The 25894-nt window shown below is 41.6% G+C and overlaps 1 protein-coding gene across 9 annotated transcripts in view; it reads right to left on the bottom strand.

Annotated features, from left to right (window-relative positions):
- The window catches only part of TNRC6B (trinucleotide repeat containing adaptor 6B), a 254595-nt gene that overhangs the window by 119697 nt on the left and 109004 nt on the right, over positions 1-25894 (bottom strand). For 2 of the 9 annotated variants that reach the window (XM_043440506.1, XM_043440503.1), the window contains exon 1: positions 19489-19710. The exons of the other annotated variants lie outside the window; for them this stretch is intronic. In XM_043440506.1, coding sequence (XP_043296441.1) covers positions 19489-19493 — 5 coding nt within the window. In that variant the 5' untranslated portion in view covers positions 19494-19710. Of the gene's footprint in view, positions 1-19488; positions 19711-25894 lie in introns of those variants that run through there. 9 annotated transcript variants of the gene reach the window in all.

Below are 25894 nucleotides of genomic sequence, written 5' to 3' on the forward strand. Positions count from 1 at the left end.
AAGTATTTCTTAAAAAAAGTACCCATTAATTTGGTACTTGTAATAATTCAAACAGCCAAGTTAAAGTTCACTTTTACATCATCTCTGAAGAACAGGTTTGTTAAGTAGATTAATAGTGTAAACAAGCTTGTAACCCAGATGTTTAACCTACTTAAGAAAAGTAATTGTTTTCAAGCACTCTAAAATCACTGGGCATGTACTTGCCTTTAATTACTGTCTAATTACAAATGATTTCTATTTTCTTCATTATAGCTTTGATAAGTCCTCTATTTGATTACACTTTAAGAATTACTACTTAAGCTCAATACAGTTAAGATCCTTTTTAAAAAGTCTCTTTATTAATCAATTTGGCTTTTCAATTAATCATTTGAGATAAACTTTTTAACTGCTCAGTAATTTCTCTTTCCAGTTAATGTATCATGCTGCTCAAAAAGAAAAATGCCTTTCAATGGCCATCAGGACTGTCCCCCCAAAGACCTCCTGCCTCGCATGCCAGCAGCATTGGCTTCTTTGTCCTCGTTATTATTTATTATCAATGCAGTGCTGAGGAGTCCCATAAAGCCATCAGTTTCCATCATTTGAGCACATATTTTAAGACACCTTGCTTTATAAAACAGGGGGTTACCATCAATTAACAAATTATTCTGCGCTGCCACTGAGAAGGCTTGGAGAGAGAATACATTCTGGAATCAGAGCCCTAGTTCCTCCACTTCCTTGTTTAGTAGTCTCAGATCAGACACTAAGCTTTGTGCCCACCATCTTTCTTATGAAGATCAAACTCCACTTCAGGTTGTGGTGAGGACTCAATGGGATCATGAGAAGTACTTGCTATATAATAGGTACTTACTGAATGTGAGTACCCCACAAGAGACTCCTGGAAAAACTCAGTATGATTCAGACCAGTGTTTTTCAGTTTGGTCACACAAACCAAAGAGAGAATCTACAAAAGAGCATGGGTCATAAGCGCTAGTTTAACGTGTGTCTGCCTATCACTGCCCCTGACCAAAACAAAAAAACATGAAAAAATACCAGCAAGAGTTCAATGATCTAAAAACAAGCAATGACTTTATTCTTTACCCAAGAGAATAGTATCAATGTTCAGAGGGAGAAGAAATGAGAAATAAATAGGTTATGTTTTCTACTTTTGACTTCCAAATAAAGCTGCCAATTAGTCTTAGAAACCCCAATTAACCCCAGCCTGAGGGCACTGGGGCCACTATCTCAGGGATGGGTTATTCATTTGTTTGTTCTGCCTAACCAGTCAAGTACCAGTGACTAAATATTCGGATTTAATATCTGATGAGAGACGATCACACCACTAAAAAGGAAGGAGAGGTAAGCAGGCTGGTTTTTTCTTCTTTAATTTTATATGTCTATTTTTATGCTTGCCTACACTGGGTCTTCACCATTGTGTGCGCGCTTTTCCTAGTTGCCACGAGTGGGGCTCCTCTCTAGTTGCGGTGCTTGGGCTTCTCACTGTGTTGGCTTCTCTCGTCGTGGAGCATGGGCTTTTTAGAACACTAGCTCAGAAGCTCCAGCACTTGGGCTCAGCTGCTCCACAGAATGTGGGATCTTCCCAGACCAGGGATTGAACCTGTGTCCCCTGTGCTGACAGCTAGATTCTTAACCACTGGACCACTTCAGGGTAATCCAGAAGTAAGCAGTTTTAAAAACCAAAGGTGTTAATAATGTGATGCAGTATGGGCATTCTAGTAGTGTTGGGGAAAAAAAAAAAAAGGACCAAAAAATGCTTGCCTCAAACAGTGAACCAAGCAGAAGTACAGAAGTCTCTGCAGGTTAAGACATGGCCTCCACAGAAAATACCAAGATAAGGAGTGAACCTAAATATTGTCTGGGGTCGCAAAGAATCAAGACACGACTGAGCGACTGAATTGAATTGAACTAAATACTGTCAGCAAACAGTGCCAAATGATCTATCTGTCCTGTGCATTCGATATTGGAAATATCTAAGCTTTTCTGGCATGTAAAAGCTGTGGTTTTGGTGTGTGTGTGTGTTTTTTTAAATCATGAAAATTTGTTTACCATGAAGGGATGGGGGATATAGTGACCTTCCTTCCAAACTGCTTTGAGAACAAAGTCAGATGTTAAAAGAATGCAAACAAAATGCTGAGGTACCATGAATATACACTGCTGTCTTTACAAATGATTCTTCATACAAGAGGATAAAGTTGTCTACATGTTTCATTTGCAAAGCCTCTGTGCCTCCAAATGGCTTCCAAGCAAAGGTCAAAATGTCTCTCCCAACCCCAGGTTTGCAGAGAGCCTAGACTCTGAGTCACCTGTCACAGCCTCAGACACAGGCGGAGGGCACAGGGCCAGGGGCCTAATTCCTTACCCAGCAGAAGTCCAACTCGCTCTCCAGAAGAGCCCATGTCACTGAAAACACACGGGGACTCGCCCCAGGAACAGAACACATTCTTGTCTGTCAAACTTGGAAATACCCGCCCCCCCCACTGTAGACGCTGCAACAGGCAACACAGCCAGATCCCCCTCCTCTCAGCCGAGCTGCTCTTCAGTCTCTCCGCCCTTCCAAAGGGTGCAAGCGCCAGCTGCTTGGGCTCTTCTCAGTTTAGTGGGGGGAGGACAGGTAAATCGAGAAGGTGCTGCAGCCCAAAGAACTTGAGACTGATCTGCATTCAAAGTCTTCTCGGTGAAACAGGCTTTTTTTTTTTTCTATTCAAAGATGTTTAGGCATGAGCAAGGCAGGTGGGAAAAACAGAGTTCTATATAAAATATAATGTTGTGTAAAATGTACTTAAAAGGCAGGGGACAGTTCACAGATCCCTTTCATGCCACTTGAAAAAGATTTCTGCTAGAAGGGCAGGATGGTTCAGCAACTTCAGGAAACTTTCGTGAAGCTATTTGGCCTGGGAGAAGCGGTCACGTCTGGTTTCCCCCCAGTGCAGTCAGGCTTAGAGCTCAAGCGCACAAACTCAGCAGCCAAGGCTGTCAGGACCCCTTCCCACCTGTGCAGCTTTGGGCACAATACCTAACATCTCTGTAGTCAGCTCTAGCATGGCCATGAAGATTAAATGCTAATGTATATAAAGCACTTCAAAGCACAAAGTAAGTATTATTTTTCCCTTCTAAAGCATAAGTTCTCACCTCCTCCAACCCAGACCTTTCTTTCCTTTTCAGGTCATTTGCCTGACCTTGGTCCTATCTTATTCCCAGCCCAGCCCAGAATCTCATGAACATTCACCAGGATTCCCTGAAGACTTCATGCCCTGGCTACTCCACACTACCTACCCAGGTCAGTTCTCACTGAGCCTCATACGAACCCCACCTCTCTGTGTTCTTCACCTTGCCTTGCTGGAAGGAGCCTGCATGGCTGCGGAGCGCTGCAATTAGAAATAAAGGATGTCTTCTCTCAGCTAAAAGCCCACAGGGCAGGTAGATGGCTCTTCCTGTAGCCCTTCTCCACTCAGACTTCATCTCCTGTTTTACAGGGAGGAATGCCTCCTATTCAGAGGTGAATGTCTCTCAGGGGGAACTCCCTCAAATATCCTTTTCTCCATTTCCAAATTTACTCTTCCCTCTCCAAGGCTAGCCTGTCATCTATGTAGCAAATCTCTTCCCACAGCTCCGTTGTTTTTAAACCCTCTCCTCTGTTCAAGCCAACTGGCTGTAGCAAATGCATCCTAGGTACCAGGCTCAGTTCATGGATGGTGAAGTTAAGAGGTCATCCTAGTATCTTCACTGGTTACCTCTGGACTTGTTCTTTCCCCTGAGCCTTCAGATTCATGCTTTAGAACATAAGCCCCACAAAGACAAGGAGCTCATCTCTTTTCTCCCAGCTTTATCTCTGGAGAGGGCTTCCCAGGTGGTGCTAGCGGTCAAGAATCCGCCTGACAATGAAGGAAACACAAGGGACGTGGCTTCAATCCTTGGGTCGGGAAGATCCTCTGGAGTAGGAAATGGCAACCCACTCCAGTGTTCTTGCCTGGAAAACCCCATGGACAGAGGAGCCTGGAGGACTACAGTCCATGCGGTTGCAGGGTCAAACACGACTAAGCAACTGACACAACAGTAAAAACACCACCAAGGGGTGTGTGTGTGTGTGTGTGTGTGTGTGTGGTGCTGGGGTTACAGAAGTGAGCACAACTGGTTCCTGTCCTAGAGCTGCTCACCGTGGTGACAGAAACCGAAAACCCACAGGCAGACCTCCCAATGTGACAGACAGTGGCAAGCGGAATGAATGACAACATGCTGGACTTCAATGGAGCCCTGAACCTGTTGCACCGAGCTTCTAAAGGCCAAACCTAACTGCCCACAGCTAGGGTTTATCTTGGCTGACCTGAGGTACCAGCCCTGATAACTCTCCTTTACTTCCCTAAACTCCTTCCTGCCTGGGTTCCTCTTGCACCACCTTTTTCCTGTTTTCATCCCACTCTTCTGATCATCTGCTAAGAGAGTGCTGTCGTAACCATGGCCTAGAAGACCATCTCCAGGTGTAAATGGATGGCTCCCAACTTCTCTCGAGCTCCAGATGGTTCTTGTCACTTGTCAGTTCAGTTCAGTTGCTCAGTCGTGTCCAACTCTTTGCAACGCCATGGACCACAGCATGCCAGGCAAGTTATACTAAATGTCCAGCAAACATCTCAAGCATGTCCAAAGCACACACAAGCCTGTCTGCCCCATCCTCACCCTTTTACACATTCAACACCTCTGCCCCACCCAATGAATGCCCATTCCCACTCCTGGCATCACCCATTCCACCCAGCCTGGGGCCTGTGCACAATTCCTCCCTCTTTCTCACATCCAATGGACTTCACCATTTAGAAATACCAAATTGTTTCTAAAATCTAGTTCTTTCCATCTGTACCATCACTCATTTAATTTACATTCTCCAATCTCTCCTCTTGCTTTGACTGCCCCCAGTGTCTCCTGTATCAGATCCCATCACGGAGATCAACAGAAGCAAGTTGAGATTTTTTTTTAAATATTGAGAACAACTGTTTGTTTATTTTTGGCTGTGCTGGGGTCTTTGTTGCTGTGTGAGAGATTTCTCTAGTTGCAGTGCTTCTCATTGCGGTGGCTTCTTTTCTTGCAGAGCATGGGCTCTAGGGCACGGGCTAGGTAGTTGTGGCCCACGGGCTTAGCTGCTCCTAGGTGTGTGAAAACTTCCTGAACCAGGGATCAAACCTGTGTCTCCTGCACTAACAGGTGGATTCTTAACCACTGGGCCACCAGGGAAGCCCTGGCAATTTGAGGTTTTAAAACTGCTTTCTATAGGATAAAACTCAGATTCCTTAGGCCACAATTCCAACCAACCCTTCCCCTCTCCTCCAGGCAGCCTACACGAACATCTCACCATTTCTCATACTCCCCCACCCCCAACTCCTCGCCTCTGTTCAAGCCACTTCCTCTGCCTGAAATGCTAGCAACAGAAAGTATGAGAACAGTAGCTAACACTGACTCCAGGTACTGTTATTATCCCCTATTTTACAAGTGAAAAAGCTGAGGCACACAGATATTACCTGCCCAACAGTGGGTTGACCTAACCATACATCTGTCCTGGCTTCAGAACCTCAGTTCTTAGCCCCTATGTTATATCACTCCTCCCCTACTCACCAACCCTTCCCCAAGCAACTCCTAACTTCCCTTAAAGACTCAGTTCAAGGACTTTCCTGGTAGTCCAGAGGCTAAGACTCCGCGCTCCCAATGCAGGGGACCCGGATCTGATTCCTGGTCAGGGAACTAAGTCTCACGTGCTGTAACTAAGACTGCAAGTTCCACAATGAAGATCGAAGATTCTGCATGCTGCAACTAAGACCCAGCACAGCTAAATAAATATTAAAAAAAAAAAAAACAAACACCGATGACAACTCAGGTCAGATGCTGCTTCTTTGGTGGAATCTTCCCTAGTGCCCTAGGCTCTGCCTCCAACCTCCAGGATCTCTTGGCATCATGCCTGTCTTTATTACAGGCAGGTTCATATTACTGGTTGTGTTCCAAAAAGAAAAACCACGTCTTTATATCATTGTGCTATTCCCATCAACCTATAGTGCCTGATGCACAAATACTTAGGTAGTAATTTTTTCCAAGTACACAGGACGCAGCCTATACCCTGCTTGATATACCAAGTCTACCAGCACGATACTGCTTCTGAACACCCTACCTACACTGCTAACCCCAAACTCTCCCCTCTTCCTCTGTTGGCCAGAGGACTCTGATGAGGAGAAGTCAAAGCCCTCACGGGGACAGCCACTCCCACAGCCAGCTGATAGCATTATCACAGCAGGGCAGACCAGTGAGCTGCTGGCCATGCGCCCCTTGATTACAGGAGTAAAGTGCATCGAAAAAGCACTTTCTCTCACTGAAGACAGACAGAGGGGACATTTGATGTGTGGCTGCCAGATTTAAGGTCTTTGTCGTTTAAGATGTGAAAGTGGGAGGGTGGACATAAAAATAACATGTAATATGACAGAAAATCAGCTATGGCCATTATTTACAAGTCACCAAGAGCCAACAAGCTGGCAGAAATGTACATAAGTAATATTATTTAGTTTCGTGATCTAATGGCCTCTTTTACAAAATCACCATGACTATACAGTTGACCCTTGAACAACTAGTGTTTGTACTGTGCGTGTCCACTAACATGTGGATTTTTTTTCAAGAGTAAATACTTAACAGTTGAATCCGCAGATGCAGAACTGTGGATACGAAGGGCTGACTGTAAATTTATACTCGGATTTTCAACCACAGAGAGGACTGTCGTCCCTAACCCCAGCATTGTTCAAGGGTCAACTGTATACCTCATTAAATCAGATCAACTTCGGAACAGGCTCTGAATAGAATAGAATGCTCTAAATTCTACAATTAGAATAGAATCTTCTAGATTCTACAACTGCTTAGCACCTAATGGAGTTGGCTTTTTTTTCCCTTATGTTAAAGTAGAATGGTCATCTGGTTACAGTATATTCAGAGGGAGTAATTTTTTTTTTAAAGTGTGAGTTCCTGTGACACAGTAACCATCATCACAGTTAATAAATAAGAATGAAGGAAGGCAGTCTCAGAACTTGTATTCCTATATGTGAGGCTAATAAAACCAGCAAGCACATAGTTAATTGTAATACATGCTAAGAGATGGTCTATAATTAGGGTGATTCCCTAACGCTGAAATCCTGTACCTGTGCTGATCTGCATTCCCTATGTAATAGTCTTCATAAAGCTATATTCAACTTAGTAAAATGTTTCTTATTCTGAGACTGTCCGTTTTACTCTTTTGTCAACATGCCTTTTCTTTGAAATAGTGGTAAAAAATAAGGTTGCCTTTTTTTTTTTCCCCCAAATGCTGTTACTTGGCAAATTTAAAACTGGTTAACTCAATATGTGGTATTTAGAATGCCTTCTTAATTACTTTGAGCAGCCATTGCCTGTATTTTCTTAGCACCGCCTTGGTTGTCTTATGTGAACTCATCTGACAGGGAAATGCAGCTTTTTTGTTTGCCCTCTCTGCATACTGGACCGTCTGAGTCAGTGTTCTAACTAATCCCTGATGGTCTCTGAGCTACTGTTCTACCAGACTCAGTAGTTATGTGCTTCAGGAATTTTTCGGTAGAATTGGTCCTATTAGGAGACTCTTGGTGTCACCTTTGTTATCTTAAAAGCTGGTCCCTTCGCTGAGGCTCTTAATTTTTTGAAAACTTGATTCTATTTCAGCTGAAAATTGGCAAGGCTATTTAAAAAATTGGTGGAAGCCATTTAAGAAATTGAAAAGTAATCGCAAACAACATTGGGTAGTTGTGACTTTCAGTTCTGTATCAGTTGAATTTTTGTGCTCTTTTCCCTGTGTACGTGGTGGTTCTATTTTTCTCCAATAAAACTTTTTATTTAAAAAAAAAAAAAAAAAAAAAAAAAAAAAAACTGGTTAACTCATGTTGGACCCTAATATTGCTTTTGCAATGTTACAGTTCCCTGAAACTACATCTGGGAACTACCATGTTAAAGTGTCTGAAGAGACCTGGGAAACAGCCAAATCCAGCTTGCTTGTCTAGAATGTAGTTTTAGAAAGGAATAATTAAAATGGAAAGCACACCATGCATTACTCCAAACTGTGCCTAAAAAACAAAAATAAAAATCTGGTACTTTTAAGATTTTATATATACATAACACTTGTAAGATTCTGAATACATATTAGCATCTTAAAGATTCTAAGTCCTTGTAGTAAGCAAGATCAGTTTAATTCAGGAAAGGAACCTTTTTTTTTTTTTTTTCCTTTTTTACCCAGGCAAACCTATTAGTACCCTGACAGTGGGAAACGCTGAACTAATCAAACCTACTGAAGTGTATCTGAAAACAGAATGTGTTAATTAGGGGAAATGTGTCTTCCTGAAACCTGGAAAGAGGGCAGGGAATCACCCCTCCCAAAAGAGAGTATGACAGAGTTTTCTGTGGGGCTTCCTCAAGAGAAAATAGATCATCTGGTAGTCTGGTTTTTCTACTTAAGTTTCTCTAAAATTTGGGGAGGGGGGACATATGTAAGTCTCTCCATTCCTCAATATGGATGTCCAACTCCTCGTGATCCAAACAGAATGCTCTGGATAGGAAGGACAACATTCTGGTCATCAAAAATACCCATCTTCTACATGCTCAAGTAGCAAATGAACACTTCTAAAAATCACTTATGAATCTGGCTGGTGTGACAACTGAGCAGACTGACAAATCTGATTCTCAAAATCAACCAAAGTGGGGACCATGTCTGGGAATATGGCCAACTCCTGAGTGGTTCCTTAGTTTCTTTAAACTTGAGTGAGACAACACAGAGTGGGTCATTAAGCCATGTCAGTAGTTGAGATCAGCTTATTTGGGGTTTTGTTTTACAAAATGGACTTGAGTAGAACGTATCAGGATAGAAGATATCACACAGTATCACAAGGAAAATACTTTTGCTTTAGTGCATACTTTATGTATGGGGCTTCCCAGGTTGCACAATGGTAAAGAATTTCAAGCTGCCAATGCAGGAGACTCAGGAGACTGGGGTTCCATCCCTGGGTCAGGAAGATCCCCTGGAGAAGGAAATGGTCATCCACCCCAGTATTCTTGCCTGGGAAATCCCATGGACAGAGGAGCCTGGCGGGCTATAATTCATGGGGTCACAAAAGAGTTGGACACGACTTAGCAACTAAACAACAATACTTTATCTCAATGCAAATTATATTTCTCAGTGTTGATCCAATCAAAAAGTTTGGAAGCCACTGTTCTAAGCTACCCAATTAGCCATCTAACTTCAGCTTAAAAACAGTAACTTCTTGGCATAAAAGAGCAGCAATTATTTTCTGCAAGCAAAGGGTCAAAAAAAAAAAACACACAAACAATGGCATCTAGAGGTACAAGACTCACTGCTTTGGGCTCTGAGAGGGGACAAGGGATCCTGTGCTAGGTCTCTGGTCTCATTAAGCCATTAAATGACATCATGCAGGCCAGTGGCTAAGACTTCAAGCTCTTAACGCAGGGCTCCTGGGTTTGATCTCTGGTCAGGAAAGTAGATCCCACATGCCCCAACTAAAGACCTTGAATGCTGCAAGGTACACTGAGGATCTCCAGTGCCAGAACTAGGACCCAGCGCACCCAAATAAAAACAAATAATAAATATAAAAAAATAAATGAAGGGCATCACGTAAGCCCACCACTACACAGTATGGCTGTTTTTAACAAAGGCATGGATAACTAAAATGCACTTCTAAAGGAAAACAAAAAGGTAAGGAATTAATTTTCGTATTGATTTAAAAAACAGGACTTCAGAGAATAGCTGACACTTCAAATTCTTACATTTCATAGAAATATGAAATTTAAGAAAATTTCATGGAAAAATAAGGTCCTCTATGCCCACCAAGATGGAACTGTGCACCAACCCAAAACCAATGCCTGACTTTCCAGTGTGAACAACGTTTGGTTCCAAGCACAATTCAGGATCATTTCTATCTTTACAGGTTATTATTTAGAAGCTGTAGTTAGCAACTACCTAGCAGTATAAATCAGTGAGATCACTAAATATAATACAAATCTCTGAACCTGCTTTTTTATAAACCACTCATATTTAGTAAATATTATACTGGACCAGATGTCAAGAAATACAAAATGAGTAGTCCACGGCCAAACAGCCTGCCAAAGAGAAGTGAGATTCAAGCACAAGATAATTAGCCTTTGGCACCCTTACCCCTCCATCATGCACCTCTACCCACACTGGAAGACTGGGACCGTGGACTGAAAGCTTCTGAGAACCCTGGAATCCTGATGTCACCTCCCACCTAAACCACTCATCTCACTGGCTCCACAGAGTTGAAAAAGGGGGCAGCAGTGCTTCTACCCTTCCAGCTAAAGCTGCTTTTATTTACTTTTTAAAAGCTTTTTGCTTCGTGTTAGGGTACAACCGATGAACAACGCTGTGAAAGTCTCAGGGGTGCAGCGAAGGGACTCAGCCGTACGTACAGACGTATCCACTGTCCCCGAACTCCCCCACCCAGGGTGCCACCCAACGCTGAGCGGCGTTCCCTGTGCTGCGCAGCAGGTCTTTGGTGATTACCCATCTGAAATACAGCAGTGTGTACATGTCCATCCTAATCTCCCTGACTATCCCTTCCTTAGATGTAAACCTCTGTACCTAAGCGTTTCTAATAGGACACAAATTGGTTATATTTAAAAACTTTTACCAATGTACCATCTTGCTGACCTGAACAATTTTTTTCAATTCCTTGTTTTAAATTTTAGAACCTGCACATTAAAAAAAAAAAAAGTTCATCTTCTCACAAGTAAACTTAGGATTTGACCCCTCCAATTCTAAAAATTTCATAAGCATAAGCCCACATGTGTTCTAAGTAACACCAATCCTATGAAATGCTTTGCCATGGGAAGAATGTTTAGTGATGATCTGGCTATTTCCAAAATGCACAGTACCTGCAAGTACCTGTCTTACTTTGCATAAATGCTCCCTGTCCAATTTTGTAGCCACACACAGCTAGTGTGCACTTTTAATGAGGGTACTGTGACAGAGAAACTGAATTTTCAAATGAATTTTGTTTAACTTAAATTTTAAGGGTGTTCCCTGGTGGTCTGGTGGTTAGAATTCTGGGATTTTACGTCCATGGTCAATCCCTTTTTAGGAAACTGAGATCTCGTAAACTGCAAGGCAACAGCCAAAAAAAATTTTTTTTTCTTAAATTGGTAATTTACTTCCATTACTAGAAAACTTGTATGTTTGGAAAAACTTGGGTATGTGAATATACTTTTTCAACTGTGTATGTGTCTGGCTCAGTTGTATCCAAATCTGCGACCCCATGGACTATAGCCTGTCAGGCTCTTCTGTCCACAGGATTTTCCAGGCAAGAACACTGGAGTGGGCTGCCATTCCCTACTCCAGGGGATCTTCTCGACCCAGGGATCACACCTGCGTCTTCTGTAACAGTAGGCAGATTCTTTATCGCTGCACCACCTGGGAAGCCCCTACTTTTTCAACTACAAGTTTTATCAAATCTAAATACAGATCAAGCATTTCTAATAAAATTTCATGTTCAAACTGAAATGCATTGTAAGGATAAAACAAACACCAGATTTTGAAAAACTGAATATTAAAAAAAATATATCAAATATCCCATTAATATTTTAAAATATATTACATGTTGAACTGATATTATTTTGCACATCTAAATATCTAAATAAAGTAGATATTATTAAAATTAATCTCACCTGTGTCTGTTTTGGCCGCGTGGCATGCAGGATCTTAGTTCCCCAACCAGGGATAGAACCTGAGCCCTTGGCAGTGAAAGCATAGTCCTAACCACTAGACCGCCAGGAATTCCTGCTTATTATTATTTTTTTTAATGTGACTCTTGGAAAATGTAAAATAACACATGACTCACATTCTATTTCCACTGAATGGTGCTGGCATAACCTAATGATTCCCAACCCTTTCCCACCAGAACGCCTTCCACGAGCAGGTTCTGGGAGGCTGCCATAACCAAACACTGTTCTTCCTGTGTGACCCCAAAACCTGCTGACCGCATCTGACACTGAGAAGTCCTTCCCTTCTCCTCACTGACTCTGACTGACTGTCCTGCACAAGCACCTTTCTTTAATCCTCTCCCAGGTCCACTTTCTCTTCCTATCCCCAAGGCCCCATTATCAGTTCTCTTTTCCATTCTCTGCACTTCCATGGTGACCTCATCCCCTCTCAGCTTCAATTATCACTTCTACATGGAGGACTTCCAATTCTTTATCTCTGCTTCTGAACTCTTTCTCAAGCGTCAGTTCCACACTGTCAGCCGCCTGCCAACCAGGTCCATCTGGAAGGCCTATCAACTTCTTAAACTCGGTATGCCTGACCTGAAATTCTGAATCTCTTGCTGAAGATTCTCATCATTCACCTTCAACACCCGGGGTCCCTGGTACCTCCTCTAGCCTCACAGTCTTACAGTAGGCCCTTTTGGAATAGTCCTCTTCGCCACAGCCTCTTACCTGGCCTGCCTGTCTCAATTATCCCCTCAGTCCTCCCCTCTTCCAACCCCACCACGCCCGTCCTCCTCTTGCCCCACTGCCATACTAGTATTCTCAAAATACCACCTAGATCACATTGCTATCAGACTTTCAACAGATCCCCATTATCTGCCGCAGCAATCCAAACTACTGGGCAGGCATCCCAGCTCTCCTACAGACAACCAACCACCCTTCAGTCCCCTCTGAACACAATCAGCCCTCCTCCAGCTGCAATGCCCTGCCCTCAAGTCTGCTCTTCTGCCCAATCTTTAAAGAAAGTGAAAGTCGCTCAGTCGTGTCCAACTCTTTGTGACTCCATGGACTTTACAGTCCATGGAATTCTCTAAGCCAGAATACTGGAGTGGGTAGCCTTTCCCTTCGCCAGGGTATCTTTCCAACCCAGGGATCAAACCCAGGTCTCCCGCATTGCAGGCAGATTCTTTACCAGCTGAGCCACAAGGGAAGCCCAATCTTTAAAGCTCAGCTCAAATAAAAGGTCCTCATAAAGCCTTCTCTCATCAACCGAGCTGAAGTTAGCCTTTCTCCTCCCTGAAACTCCTTCCGTATTCCCAACAGCAACCATAGTAGTAATGGGAGTGCATCTGTGGTCTTACCCTGTTTTTTCTAAGAGTGTCCTTTCGACAGTACCCAACAGCACTTGCACAGCACACTGTCCCTTGTGGACAGCTTACCAAAGAAATCAACTTAAAAAGGAAAATCTTGGTAAAGTTGGGACCACTGATGATTCTCAAATTTTTATCTCCAGCCAAGTATCTAATTACTCCTCCAGGGATCTTCCCAACCCAGGGATTGAACCTGCGTCTCTTACATCTCTTGCATTGGCAGGCACGTTCTTTACCACCAGCACCACATGGGAAGCCCTGACCTTCACTCAGATGTCCCAGATGTGGGATTGAGAAAGTGAGTTCACTCCAAAACTGAACTCACTTTCTCAATCCCACATCTGTCTCTTATCTAAAGGGACCCTAATTCCGTGAATGGTACAACCATCTCATCAGTCACCCAGGCCAGAGACAGAGGTGTGGTCTTTTATCTCCCCAATCCTGATCCTCAAGGATCAGGTTCTATGACATCTTCTTCCTAAATGTCTCTGGATTTATCCATTTCTTCTCAACTCGCTGTTAGTCCAGGTCACCACTACCTAGGATTACTGCAATACCATCCGGTCTTACACTCAATCTTCCAGCCACTTTCTATAGGGTGACTAGACCGTATCTTTCAACAACTCATCATAAACAGGTGAAACTCCTGCTGAGAACTCTTTAACTGTTCTCAAGATAAAGACTTCCAAACATGACTGATAGACTCCTCTACATCTCACCAGTGTTTACCTTTTCAGATTCACCTTTCATTTCCCAGATTATCTTTTCTCTTACACACATCACGCTCCAACCATGTCCAAGTACTCTGCATACAGGTCTCCAAATATGCTGAATTCCTCTCTTGCCTCAGGGCCCTTGCATAAGCTGGTCCTTCTATGTGGGTTGCGTGTCCCTCTTTCGTAATTGTCCAACACCCTGAGGACTGACCAGGCTCCCTGCATTTATATTCTTTCTAACTTCATAATGGTACCTGGAAAGAAAATCTCCCTACTATAAAACTCCTATGCTAGCACTTATTCCAATGCCTGGCAGGTAACAGGTATTCAATAATTATTTGCTGAAATGAATTAACAGATAAAAATGGTTTTCTTTGCAATCAATTCCAGTCCAAGGTCAATGAATGAATGCTATGTGTCATCTTTATTAATTCAAAAGCATTGTATCAAGTGGGTAATTGACCTAAATTTTAATTTTATCTGTCTTCTGAGTCAAAACTATTAGCAGTTTGGTTAAATAAATACAGTTTCTATGTGCAGGCTCAGAATAATAAAAATGAAGGGAAAAAACACTGCATTTTCTGTTCTCCTTTGCCTTGTAAACTCTAAGACCAATTCATTTGAAACTGTTGAGAACCTTTTGATGCAAAACACAGAATGTATGAAAAGCAGCCAAGCAAATGTGGATACACCACAGGGGCAGAGCCTGAAGGAAACTGGAGCGCATGAAGAGACGACATCAGACCATAGGAATGTAGAGACTTGAACAAAAGAAAGGGCTCAGCGCCGCTCCTGTCCTCGTCCAGGCGGAGGTTTCGCGCAATCACTGCCTGAGCGTCCCAATCCTGGGAGCCATCAGAGGACCGAGGCTTCTGTGGGGCCGTTACAGCCTTTCTGGTTTATTGAACAAAGAGAGAAAGAGAGAGAGCAAAGGGGAAGGAAACACTTACTAAGCAACGCGACTAAGGTGCTGGTCTTTTCGTTCCAGCATTTCCTTTATGCTTCACAACAAAGCATTGTGTCCATTTTACCGATGAAGAAACAGGGGTTGGTGGTCACATAGCTGGTCCTGGTGACCTTATACTCAGGTCTACTTCAAAAACATTTCTACTGAGTACTCACTTGTGCTAAGCCCTATTCTAGACACTGAAGGCTGAGCAACACGCACAACACTCAAGTCTGCTTTGGGTTGTGGGGAGTGAGGTGCCACACACAAATAATGTGATTTCAGACACTGATACAACTGGTGATGGTTTAATCGTCAGTCATGTCCGACTCTCTGCGACCCCATGGACTGTAGCCCACAAGGCTCCACTGTCCATAGGATTTCCCAGGCAAGCATACTGGAGTGGGTTGCCATTTCCTTCTCCAGGGGATCTTCCTGACCCAGGGATCAAACCCAGGTCTCCTGCACTGAGCCACCAGGGAAGCCCGAGTGACACACCTGAAGGGCATTAAAAGAAAACTGAGGGATGTGCTAGAGGAACTAGGGAGACAACTGATCATGCAGGGTTCTCAGATCATTTAAAAGATAATTTTGCACAGCTAAAAAAAATAATAATGGATAAAATGACTACCTCATCAAACCTTAAGTGGAAGTCTCTAGAACAACCAGAAGCAAAAATTACCATTCATTCCCTGATTATCAGTGAGGAAACCATCAGGTGAAAGGAATTATAGCATTACCCTAGTTGTAACCCAAAGCAGTAGGTTAGATAGTCATCAGATGGCAAACATTTCCACATGAACCAGTGGTTACTGGGGGCCCTGGGCCGACCAAATTAATTCTTAGCTCTCAAAGCACCTACACCAGCACCTAGCATAAATGATGGCTGAATATTTGAAGGAAGAAAGGAAAACATGTTAAAATGTCACCATTATGGGTTAAATCCCTTTTCAGGCCAAGTGGCTTCAATTCACCCCACCCCACCCCACTCCACCACCAGTTCTAATCATAAGAAGCAGGTGAGGGAAGTCGGATTAGTGTAAATCCTTGAACAATACTGTACTAGGAAACAATTTGCCTAGGCTGCCGTACTCCCCAGTCAATGGTCAGAAACCCCACCTTTAAATCACAAGGTCCACTTAAAGAAAATCTAACAGCCAAATGACAACTAAAAATTAATGAGAAGTAATTATCTGGCTTCTTTAAACAAGGGTTCTCCTCACAGATACTCAGGCTACTCACGCACCAGGGACTTGCTCCACCTCTCACAGAGCACCAAGACGACTGGTTCTCTCACCGAGCGTCTCCCCCGCTAGAGTGGTACTCCTTAGGATTGGGACAAAGTACATTCATCTGTGTTGCCTCAGGGTCTTGTCCAGTTTAAATGACAGAAGGTCAATGATTATACTGAGTTGTAAAAATTAAATTTCTTGCAGACTTTTCAGTCCTGGGGCAGCTGGGTAGGGTGAGGCCTAACCCCTTACTACTGTTATCTGCTAGGGCCTACTCTGCAGAACCTGAAGGTCTCATCATCACAGATCACTCCTTCCATGTCTCTTGTAGGATTAAGAACTGGAAAAGCCTTGTAAGTCTCTGCTTCAATTTTTAGAAGCTGATTTCTAAATGACTTGTCCCAGTGGCGAAAGAGAATAACAAATGGCCATTCAAAACTGAACAACGGAGCTGAGTTTGCGCCATATACCAAAGATGCCGACGCTTCCTTTCTGGTATGCAGATAGAAGGACTGAAAAACAGTTTAAAAATAAGATACCACTTCTGATTAAACGGCTCTATCAATTTTTGTGATGTTTCAGTAAAATCTTAATAATGAATCTGTGACATTTCTTTCTGCAACACAGTAGCATTGTGAATAGTAACATCACTATAATATCACAAGTAGACCCAGCAAAAGGAAATAGGCATTGGGGGTGTGGAGACTTTAGTGAAGATTATATTATTTTTTCTCCAGACAGAAACTTCCTCTGCGTACACTGCCTCATTTTTAAAAACCACAACGTGCAAGTTCTAGTATCTCTGCGTTTTGCTCTTCATAACATCAGCCACATCTCTAAAGTTTTTAAAGCTTCATTTCACAGTGCCAACAGAAAGAAAACTTCAACAAAAGGCACAAATTAAGTACTATCCACCTGCATGCTTGATGTATAACTCATTTTTATTTGCTCCTGAATTACCAGAGTTTGGTGTGCCATAAGGATTGGCTCTGCAGGAACTTAGATCCAAAATGGCAGCTGAGCTTCTGAAACTCACCAGAGCCATAACGCTTAACATACGTGAAACCAGGTCTTATTTATCACACTTCTCAACCTGTCTAGAGAGGAGAATATTTACCAAAACATTTCAAAGAATCAGATGGCGTTCTGTTAAATGTTCATTATATTATTCTCCTCCTTGCCTTAGAAAGCAGGCACCCTGCTTCTGGTCCCTCCGCTCTGCAAACTGAATTAACCTGCTATTCACATGTTTACATAGTCCAAAAAAAACAAGCTAATGACAAAATGTGGAAAGCGGAGGTTCATCTCATTCTTCTTCTGTAAGGCCAACTTAGGAAATGGGCATAAAGTGAATCATCTAACAAGTAAAGCCCCAAATAAGCGCTTTCATTTTCAGAAAAAAAAAACAACAACAAAAATCAGAACTCTAATTTTCCTCAGGTCTACCACAAAGCAACGCTCTCTATTACTATGGTAATTTCTACGTCTTTTCCTTTAAATTCAAGCTGTAAAAAAATTTTCTAAGAGACAAATTTGTTCCAGATTACCTTTTGAATGTAATGTTTCCAATCTTACACAAAAGCTGAACTTCTACCCCCAAAAAAATTTACACTGAATTTAAACTGTCACTTCCCCACTCATTTCCATTGCTACTAACAACATTAATTTAAAAAAAAATAATAAAATACTTGCTCTTTAGAGACAGAGGACTTTAATTATCTTTATGAATTCCAATGGAACGTCTTTTTGTTAAATTAGCGTGAAAGTCCCTTCATCTACAAACAATTGACCCAAAGAAACAGGCCATTTTCAGCACAAGAGGCCAATCCATTTTAACAGTGAATAAAGCTTTTGAAAGCACTACACACCCTCTTGCAGACTGTCAAATTTTCAAAATGGTCCAGCATTTTTTCCATTTTTTTTAACACTTTCAGGCCCAGCAAGCATCTTATAATTAGATTAATTAAAAAGGAAACAAAAAAAAGCCCCACTGCTCCCTTCTGATCAAAATTATTCCATTTATGCTTAATTACCTTTAATCCAAGTCTACATATTTAATGATGGGGATATGACAATTCAATTTGCATATTTTAAATGGCCTTTCTAAACTATACTTTGTAACAGCTTTAGAAGAACAGTCTCTTTCTCCTGCCAATATGCTAAGGCATAAATCAGGAGGATACAAATTAGGAGAAAAGAAAAGAAAAGAAAACAAGGCCTCTTCGAGCCAGGGATATGCTGAGGGGGATGGGGTAGTTTCCCCAGGGGTGAGGGCTATTTCCCCGCCACATCACAAACTACAATCCTTTCAGCCCACCAGACCGAGAGCATTACATCACACTCTCACAACGATCGGGGGAGGTGGCTCTGAGAAGGCAAGTTTTCAGTCCTCTTCCCTCCCCATCCCCAGGCTTTCTAGAATCCTGCATTAGGAGTAATGGAATTTAACTTCAGGGCACTCACTGCACACAGTTTCGAGGGTAACCAACAGACATACACGTACAGCTACTTACTGAGGTGACCAGATACGACCATTTCACAATGAATACGTGGCCAAAACAGACAACTAGACATACAGAAGCTGAATTTGTGCTGAAAAGCCCAGTTCATCCGTATAAAATTAAACAGAAATTGTAAGCCGTGAGAAACGGAGAAGGCCAACCCACAGGGAGAAACTGAGAGAGAAATAATTCCTAATCGGGGTGATGAGCGGTTCTATCTTTCAAACACCATGTTTACAAGATACTCCCACCATTTGGTTCAAACCACGATCAAAATAAAAGCGCATCTGGCTGCACATTTGAAGCACACACACAGAGACCCAGCGCAAATGAGCGCGCGCCGAGAGGAGAGGGGTGATCCACACACTGCTTGGGAGGTTTACAAGCCGGGGAATCTACAAACCCCAAACCTCCTGGTGTTCACTCGCCCCCAGCCTGATGTTTAAAATGTATCAGGTCTTATTTTAGGTTTTACATCTCTCTAGGAAGGATGGCCAAGCTTTAAGAAAAAAAGAAAAAGGCTTTCCCGTGGTAGTGCTTGCCCTCCCAGATCCTTTGTCGGCCTTAGCAGCCGAAAGAATGCAAACCCATTTATATTTATGCAAATTTTTGCAGCAGATTTAAGGGGGTAGGGAGAGGTCTGTGTTTTTTTTTTTTTAAAAAAAACCTCTAAATATCAAATTTTCAATTACTCGCAGCTTCATTTATTTGCAAGACACAAACGAGGATGAAAATCTGCATATAAATTAAAAGTGCAATTAAGTGACTTCAAAATTAAATATTTTACCAAGGCTTTTCCATTTCTAAAATGCCGAACCAAAAGTACATCACGGGTCTGATTTACACAGATTCACGAAATGTCTGAAGCCAGTCTCCATGCTAGACAAATGTCGATTTGCAACACCACTAGTGAAAACGGTTAGACAAGATCCATATAAATCAATTGGTTTTAAAAAATCGAAAATATTTACCAACCTCATAAAGTGCAGCAGTGCTTAAATCCAGCAAATTGAGGCATACAAGGTAGAAATGGAAATGAAAAAAGGTCCAAAAAATGATTTCTTTTTGTCTATCTGTTTTTTTGTATTTTAAATATTCAGAAACCAGCAGAGACTCTGTCGGCCATTTTGGCTTGAACTAACTCTCACACTCACTCTCCCTCTTGCTCTCTCTCTCCCCCTCTGTCTCTAAAGGAAGCAGCTTTTTGTGACCTTCAAATAGAGGCGGATCATGTGACTTCGGGTAGGTCTGTCAATCAGGAAAGGGGCGGGAGCTTGGGCTGAAACTGCCTTAAAGGGAAAGCGGCCCTTTTCCACTCACTTTCATCTGTGAAACGCTGTTATCTCATACTCTCCACCTACGCACACTGAATGTGAAAGTGGCAACAGCATAAGGGTAACAGATGAACAAAATAGAAAAACCTTTATTGCTTTATAGAAATATGCTCAGTTGCTAACGATTCTTACAGATCCTGGAGCTTGGCTCACTTGCTACAGTCATTCTCTGGATGTTTGGGCAAGCACAGGCTGGCAAACTGCTCTTTAAAGGGGGACTTAAACAATATTTTACCCAAACAGGAGACTTTCGTCTTCAAAGACTGAGGTGAAATATAGGACACAACTGATCTCTAACAAGCTCCTAAAATGCACAGGAAAAGACTGAAAGGAAATATACCAAAGTATAAGCTGTGAATTCCAATTCAGAGAGGTTATGTGACTTCTCTCCGTCACACAGCTAGACAGCTACAGAACAGTGAGTGGTCTCCCAACTGAACTCCATATTTATATTTTAAAAATTACTTTATTATTTTAATTGTTATTTCATTTATTTATTTATTTTTTGGCCATGCTGCACAGCATTCGGGATCTCAAGTTCCCCGACCAGGGATCGAACCTGTGCCCCCAGCACTGGAAGCATGGAGTCTTAACTACTGGATCGCCACATTTATTGTTTCAGGTGCATGCATGTTTGGTACCTCCTCCCCTCACCCCAAACTATGCTACAGCAAACTGTCAGATGAGTCACTTTTAATGCCCTCCCCAACCTGAAGAAGTAGCTCTTCAGCTGACCTGGAGGCAGCGCTAAATTTAAACCTGCCTGGTTTCCCCCATGCCTAAGTCCCTTCTGACTCAGCGCACCTTGCTTCCTACCCACCTAAGAAAGCCGTGCTGGGTTCACCCACCTAAGAAAGCCGTGCTGGGTTCGCATCTCTAGCCCTGGGGCTAACAAGCTGTGTAACCTTCATCAGGCAACTCCCTTCACCTTCTGGGCCTCAGTTTTCTCATTTGTGGAATGTAAGGATCGGCCATCAGTAGATGGTATCTTTGGTTCCTTTCAGCCCTAAAAACCGTACTCTCTGTTTCTTTCTTTTTAGCAGTTCTGTTTCATCTTATCCTTGCCATCTCAAGTCATTACCCCAGGAAAGTTTTCCTTGACCCTCCCCGTCTAGACTAGGCCTTCCTGTTTAACACTCCCATAATTCCTTTACTGCTTCTTCATAGCACTGGTCATAACTGCAATTTATTAATTGTCAAAGAACTTGCTTGCAGTTGATTATTCCTAGTATGCCTAAGGACACACTACATCTTCCTTCACTGCTGTGTGGGGCCCGACACCTACCCAGCCTGCATAGTAGGGAAATGAATGAATGAATGACTTAGACTTCCATTCAGAAGTGCTGGGCTGATCTGAGGAAATGCGCCATCCAAAGACAAGGAATAAAAGTCACATAGTTTCCAGACACTCATTTCTATCTATTTAAGGACTGCTTAAGGAAGCAAGGTAACTAAAATGACAGAAAGCGGGCAAATGTGCCCTGTGACCATCAGACTCCATCTATCTCTGTGAACCAGAAAGGGTCCGATTCCACAGTGTGACTCCCCCAAACGAGCTGGGCTGACAGAGCATAATCTGACATGCCAACCAGCAGAGCACGGATGGATTCTGTAAGCCCTGTATTCCTTGAAAACAAACCTATGAACCCTTTTAAATCCCACATGTTTGTCATCCTGGCTGCTGGGTCTTTGTCCAGTCTCCCTCCTTCCCTTTTTCCACTCTGACAGAAGAGCAGGAAAGGAGCTGTTTCAGGGCAGGCAGAGGCCAATGCCCAGACGATCTGGCAGGCTGAATATTTATGGCGTAAACGCTTCCACTGTCTTTGCACAGACCAGAGTGGAGTAGGAGCCAGGACCTGGACTGACAATTGAGATGTAGGCAAAAGCAGGAAACTCCTAGGATGGAAATTTTGAACATTTAGTCTATTTTTATCCTTCCAATACCTTCCAGATGAGTTACGGAAAGCTTACTTATGTGGAACATACTCAACACGTTAGAATGCATGGAGACTGTATGACTGCCTTGTTTTAATTTGTGATGGACAGAATTTCTTTAGAAAACTAAATATTGCTAAGTCTCCACTCCTCAATGCAGATATTATTGTATACAAATGTATATGTATTCCTTTCTGTTAAATAAGAAGCTGCACAAGAAGTCCAGAAACAGGGACAAATTTTAAAGCAAAATATTAGTTCTATTTTCATATAATATGATTGTTAATTTTCTTCAACCTCCAGGGAATTTTTCTGTTGGTGAGTTATCTCTAAACTTAAAGCAATTAATCCAATTGTTCATCTAAAAGAAAGAAATATAATAAAGGCATATTTTTCCTGTATTCCCAGACATTTTGGACTTCCTGATATATTTATATTTATTGTACTTTTTTATGTTAGCAACTAGTGTTTTTAAATTATATTACAAGGTGAGGATACAATGTAACAAAAAATGAGCTTACTTTTAAAACAAGCCAGAACTTAGATACTCAAATGAGTGTTATCTTTCAATGTTGCCATCTTTGGTGATTATATAACAACTACTAAAATATTTCTATGAGGAAACAGGATTGAAAATGACAAACTGAACATTTAACCCAAAAATCTAGAAAATGAGTAACAAACTCAAAAAAGAAAATAAAGACCAAATTATAAACATAAAGTAAAAGTCAAAAGAAGAGTAGACTGAATCTTTATCGACTCAAAAAATTTTTGTTTGTTTTAAAATGAATCTATCTATGAAACAAAAAGACTCAATGAGAACAGACCTGTGGTTGCCAAGGGGGAAGGGGATATGGGGGTGATGGACTGGGAATTCAGGGTTACCAGATGCAAACTATTACATACAAAATGGATAAAAAACAAGTCCTACTATATAACACAGGGAACTATATAACACAGGGAACTAAGATAATCCATAATGAAAAAGCATGTAAAAAAATATGTATGTATAACTGAATCACTTTGCTATACAGCAGAAATTAACCTACTGTAGATCAACTATACCTAAGTTAAAAACTTTGTCTTAAAAAAATAAATAACTGGCCGTATACCTAGAGAAAACCAAGAGACATGCACCCCAATGTTCACTTCAGCACTATTTACAATAGTCAAGACATGGAAGCAACCCAATGTCCATCAACAGATGAACGGGATAAAGAACATGTGGCATATATATATGTAAGAATATTACTCAGCCACAAAAGTGAAATAATGCCATTTGTAGCAACATGGATGGACCTAGAGATTATCATACTAACTGAAGTAAGCCACAAAAACTAACAAAAGTGGATAATCCTTTGGAAGGTCTCATTAACTAAAAATAAGAGAAAAGTTATAAAAGTCAACTATCATGTGATATTGTTTATATTTGGGATCTAAAAAAATGATATAAATGAACTTATTAATGAAACAGAAAGACACAGACACAGACAACAAATTTATGGTTACCAAAGGTGAAAGGGGAGTTGGGGGGGGGGGATAAATTAGAAGGTTGCGATTAGCAGATACACACATATATAAAATACTACTATATATAAAATAGATAACCAATAAGGACCTACTGTATAGCACAGGGACCTATACTCAATATTTTGTAATAACCTATGTGGGAAAAGAATCTGAAAAGGAATATCTATATCTGTATCTATATATATACACACACATACACACACACGTATATATAACTGGATATATATATAATGTGTATGCTCAGTCAACACCAGGCTGTTCTGTTTGTGGGATTATTCCCGCAAGAATACTGAAGAGGGCTGCCATTTCTTCCCCCAGGGTATCTTCCTGACCCAGGGATTGAGCCCATGTCTCCTGCATTGGCAGGTGGATTCTTTACCACTGAGCCACTTGGAAAGCCTATATATATATATATATATATATATATATAAAGCCTATAAATATATATATATACACATATATAACTGAATATATAAAATATATGTAAAGCTGAATCACACCTGAACTAACACAATACTATAAATTAGCTATACTTCAATAAAAATAAATTTTTAAATTAAGTTTTAAAGATTAATGAAAAATAAAAACTAACAAAAGGGGATAATCCTTTGGAAGTTCTCATTAACTAAAAATAAGAGAAAAGTTATAATTAACATTAGGGCTAAGAACAGGGACATTATAACTACAGATCTGGAGAGAATTTTTTTTAATTATGAGAGAATTACACATAATTTAATGTCAATAAACCTGAAGATTAAATAAAATGGATGATAGTCAAAGAAAACAGGAATTACCAAGGTCAACTCAAGGGGCTTCCCTGCTAGCTCAGCTGGTAAGGAATCCGTCTGCAATGCAGGAGACCCTGATTTGATTCCTGGGTTGGGAAGATCCCCTGGGGAAGAGATAGGCTACCCACTCCAGTATTCTTAGGCTTTCCAGGTGGCTCAGATGGTAAAGAATTCACCTGCAATGCAGGAGACCTGGGCTTGATCCCTGGGTTGGGAAGGTCCCCTGGCACAGGACTGGAAAAGGTCAGCTTTCATTCCAATCCCAAAGAAAGGCAATGCCAAAGGATGTTCAAACTACTGCACAATTGCATTCATCTCACACGCTAGCAAAGTAATGCTCAAAATTCTCCAAGCGAGGCTTCAATAGTACGTGAACCGAGAACTTCCAGATGTTCAAGTGAGATTTAGAAAAGGCAGAGGAACCAGAGATCGAATTGCCAACATCCACTGGCTCACAAAAAAGCAAGAGAATTTCATAAGAACACTAACTTTTGCTTCATTGACTATGCTAAAGCCTTTGACTGTGTGGATCACAACAAACTGTGGAAAACTCTTGAAGAGATGGTAATACCAGACTACCTTACCTGCCTCCTGATAAATCTATGTGCAGGTCAAGAAGCAACAGTTAGAACTGGAACAATGGACTGGTTCCAAGTTGGGAAAGGAGTATGTCAAGGCTGTATATTGTCACCTTGTTTATTTAACTTATATGCAGAGTACATCATGCGAACTGCTGGACTGGATGAAGCACAAGCTGGAATCAAGACTGTAGGGAGAAATATCAATAACCTCAGATATGTGCAGATGACACCACCCTTATGGCAGAAAGTGAAGAGGAACTAAAGAGCCTCTTGATGAAAGTGAAAGAGGAGAGTAAAAAAGCTGGCTTAAAACTCAACATTCAGAAAACTAAGATCATGGCATTCAGTCCCATCACTCCATGGCAAATAGATGGGGAAACAATGGAAACAGTAAGAGACTTTATTTTCTTGGACTCCAAAATCACTGCAGATGGTGACTGAAGCCATGAAATTAAAAGATGCTTGATCCTTGGAAGAAAAGCTATGACCAACCTAATCAGCATATTAAAAAGCAGAAACATTACTTTACCGACAAAGGTTTGTATAGTCAAAGCTATGGTTTTTCCAGTGGTCATGTATGGATATTGTATGTCATGTATGGAGAGTTGAATCATAAAGAAAACTGAGCACCAAAAAATTGATGCTTTTGAACTGTGGTGTTGGAGAAGACTCTTGAGAGTCCCTTGGACTGCAAGGAGATCAAACCAGTCAATCCTAAAGGAAATCAACCCTGAATATTCACTGGAAGGACTGATGCTGAAGCTGAAGCTCCAATACTTTGGCCACCTGACACAAAGAACTGACTCACTGGAAAAGACCCTGATTCTGGGAAAGATTGAAGGCAGGAGGAGAAGGGGACGACAGAGGATGAGATGGCTGGATGGCATCACTGACTTGATGGACATGAATTTGAGTAAGTTCTGGGAGTTGTGATGGACAGGGAAGCCTGGCGTGCTGCAGTTCATGGGGTCGCAAAGAGTCGGACACAACTGAGTGACTGAACTGAACTGAAGGTCAATTCAAGAAAAGTTACAAAAATAACAAAAACCCATAGCAGAAATATGTAAGATATTCAAAGAACTAGCCACTGAAATATCAGGCACAAGTGGTTTTCTTCTACCAAACAGATAATCTCTACATTATCCATACTGTTCTCAAACTTACAGAATAGAAAGAAATCTTTCTTAATTCATTCTATGAGGCTAGCGTATTT

This window comes from Cervus canadensis, chromosome 21, assembly GCF_019320065.1.
Source record: "Cervus canadensis isolate Bull #8, Minnesota chromosome 21, ASM1932006v1, whole genome shotgun sequence".
Lineage (NCBI taxonomy): Eukaryota > Metazoa > Chordata > Mammalia > Artiodactyla > Cervidae > Cervus > Cervus canadensis.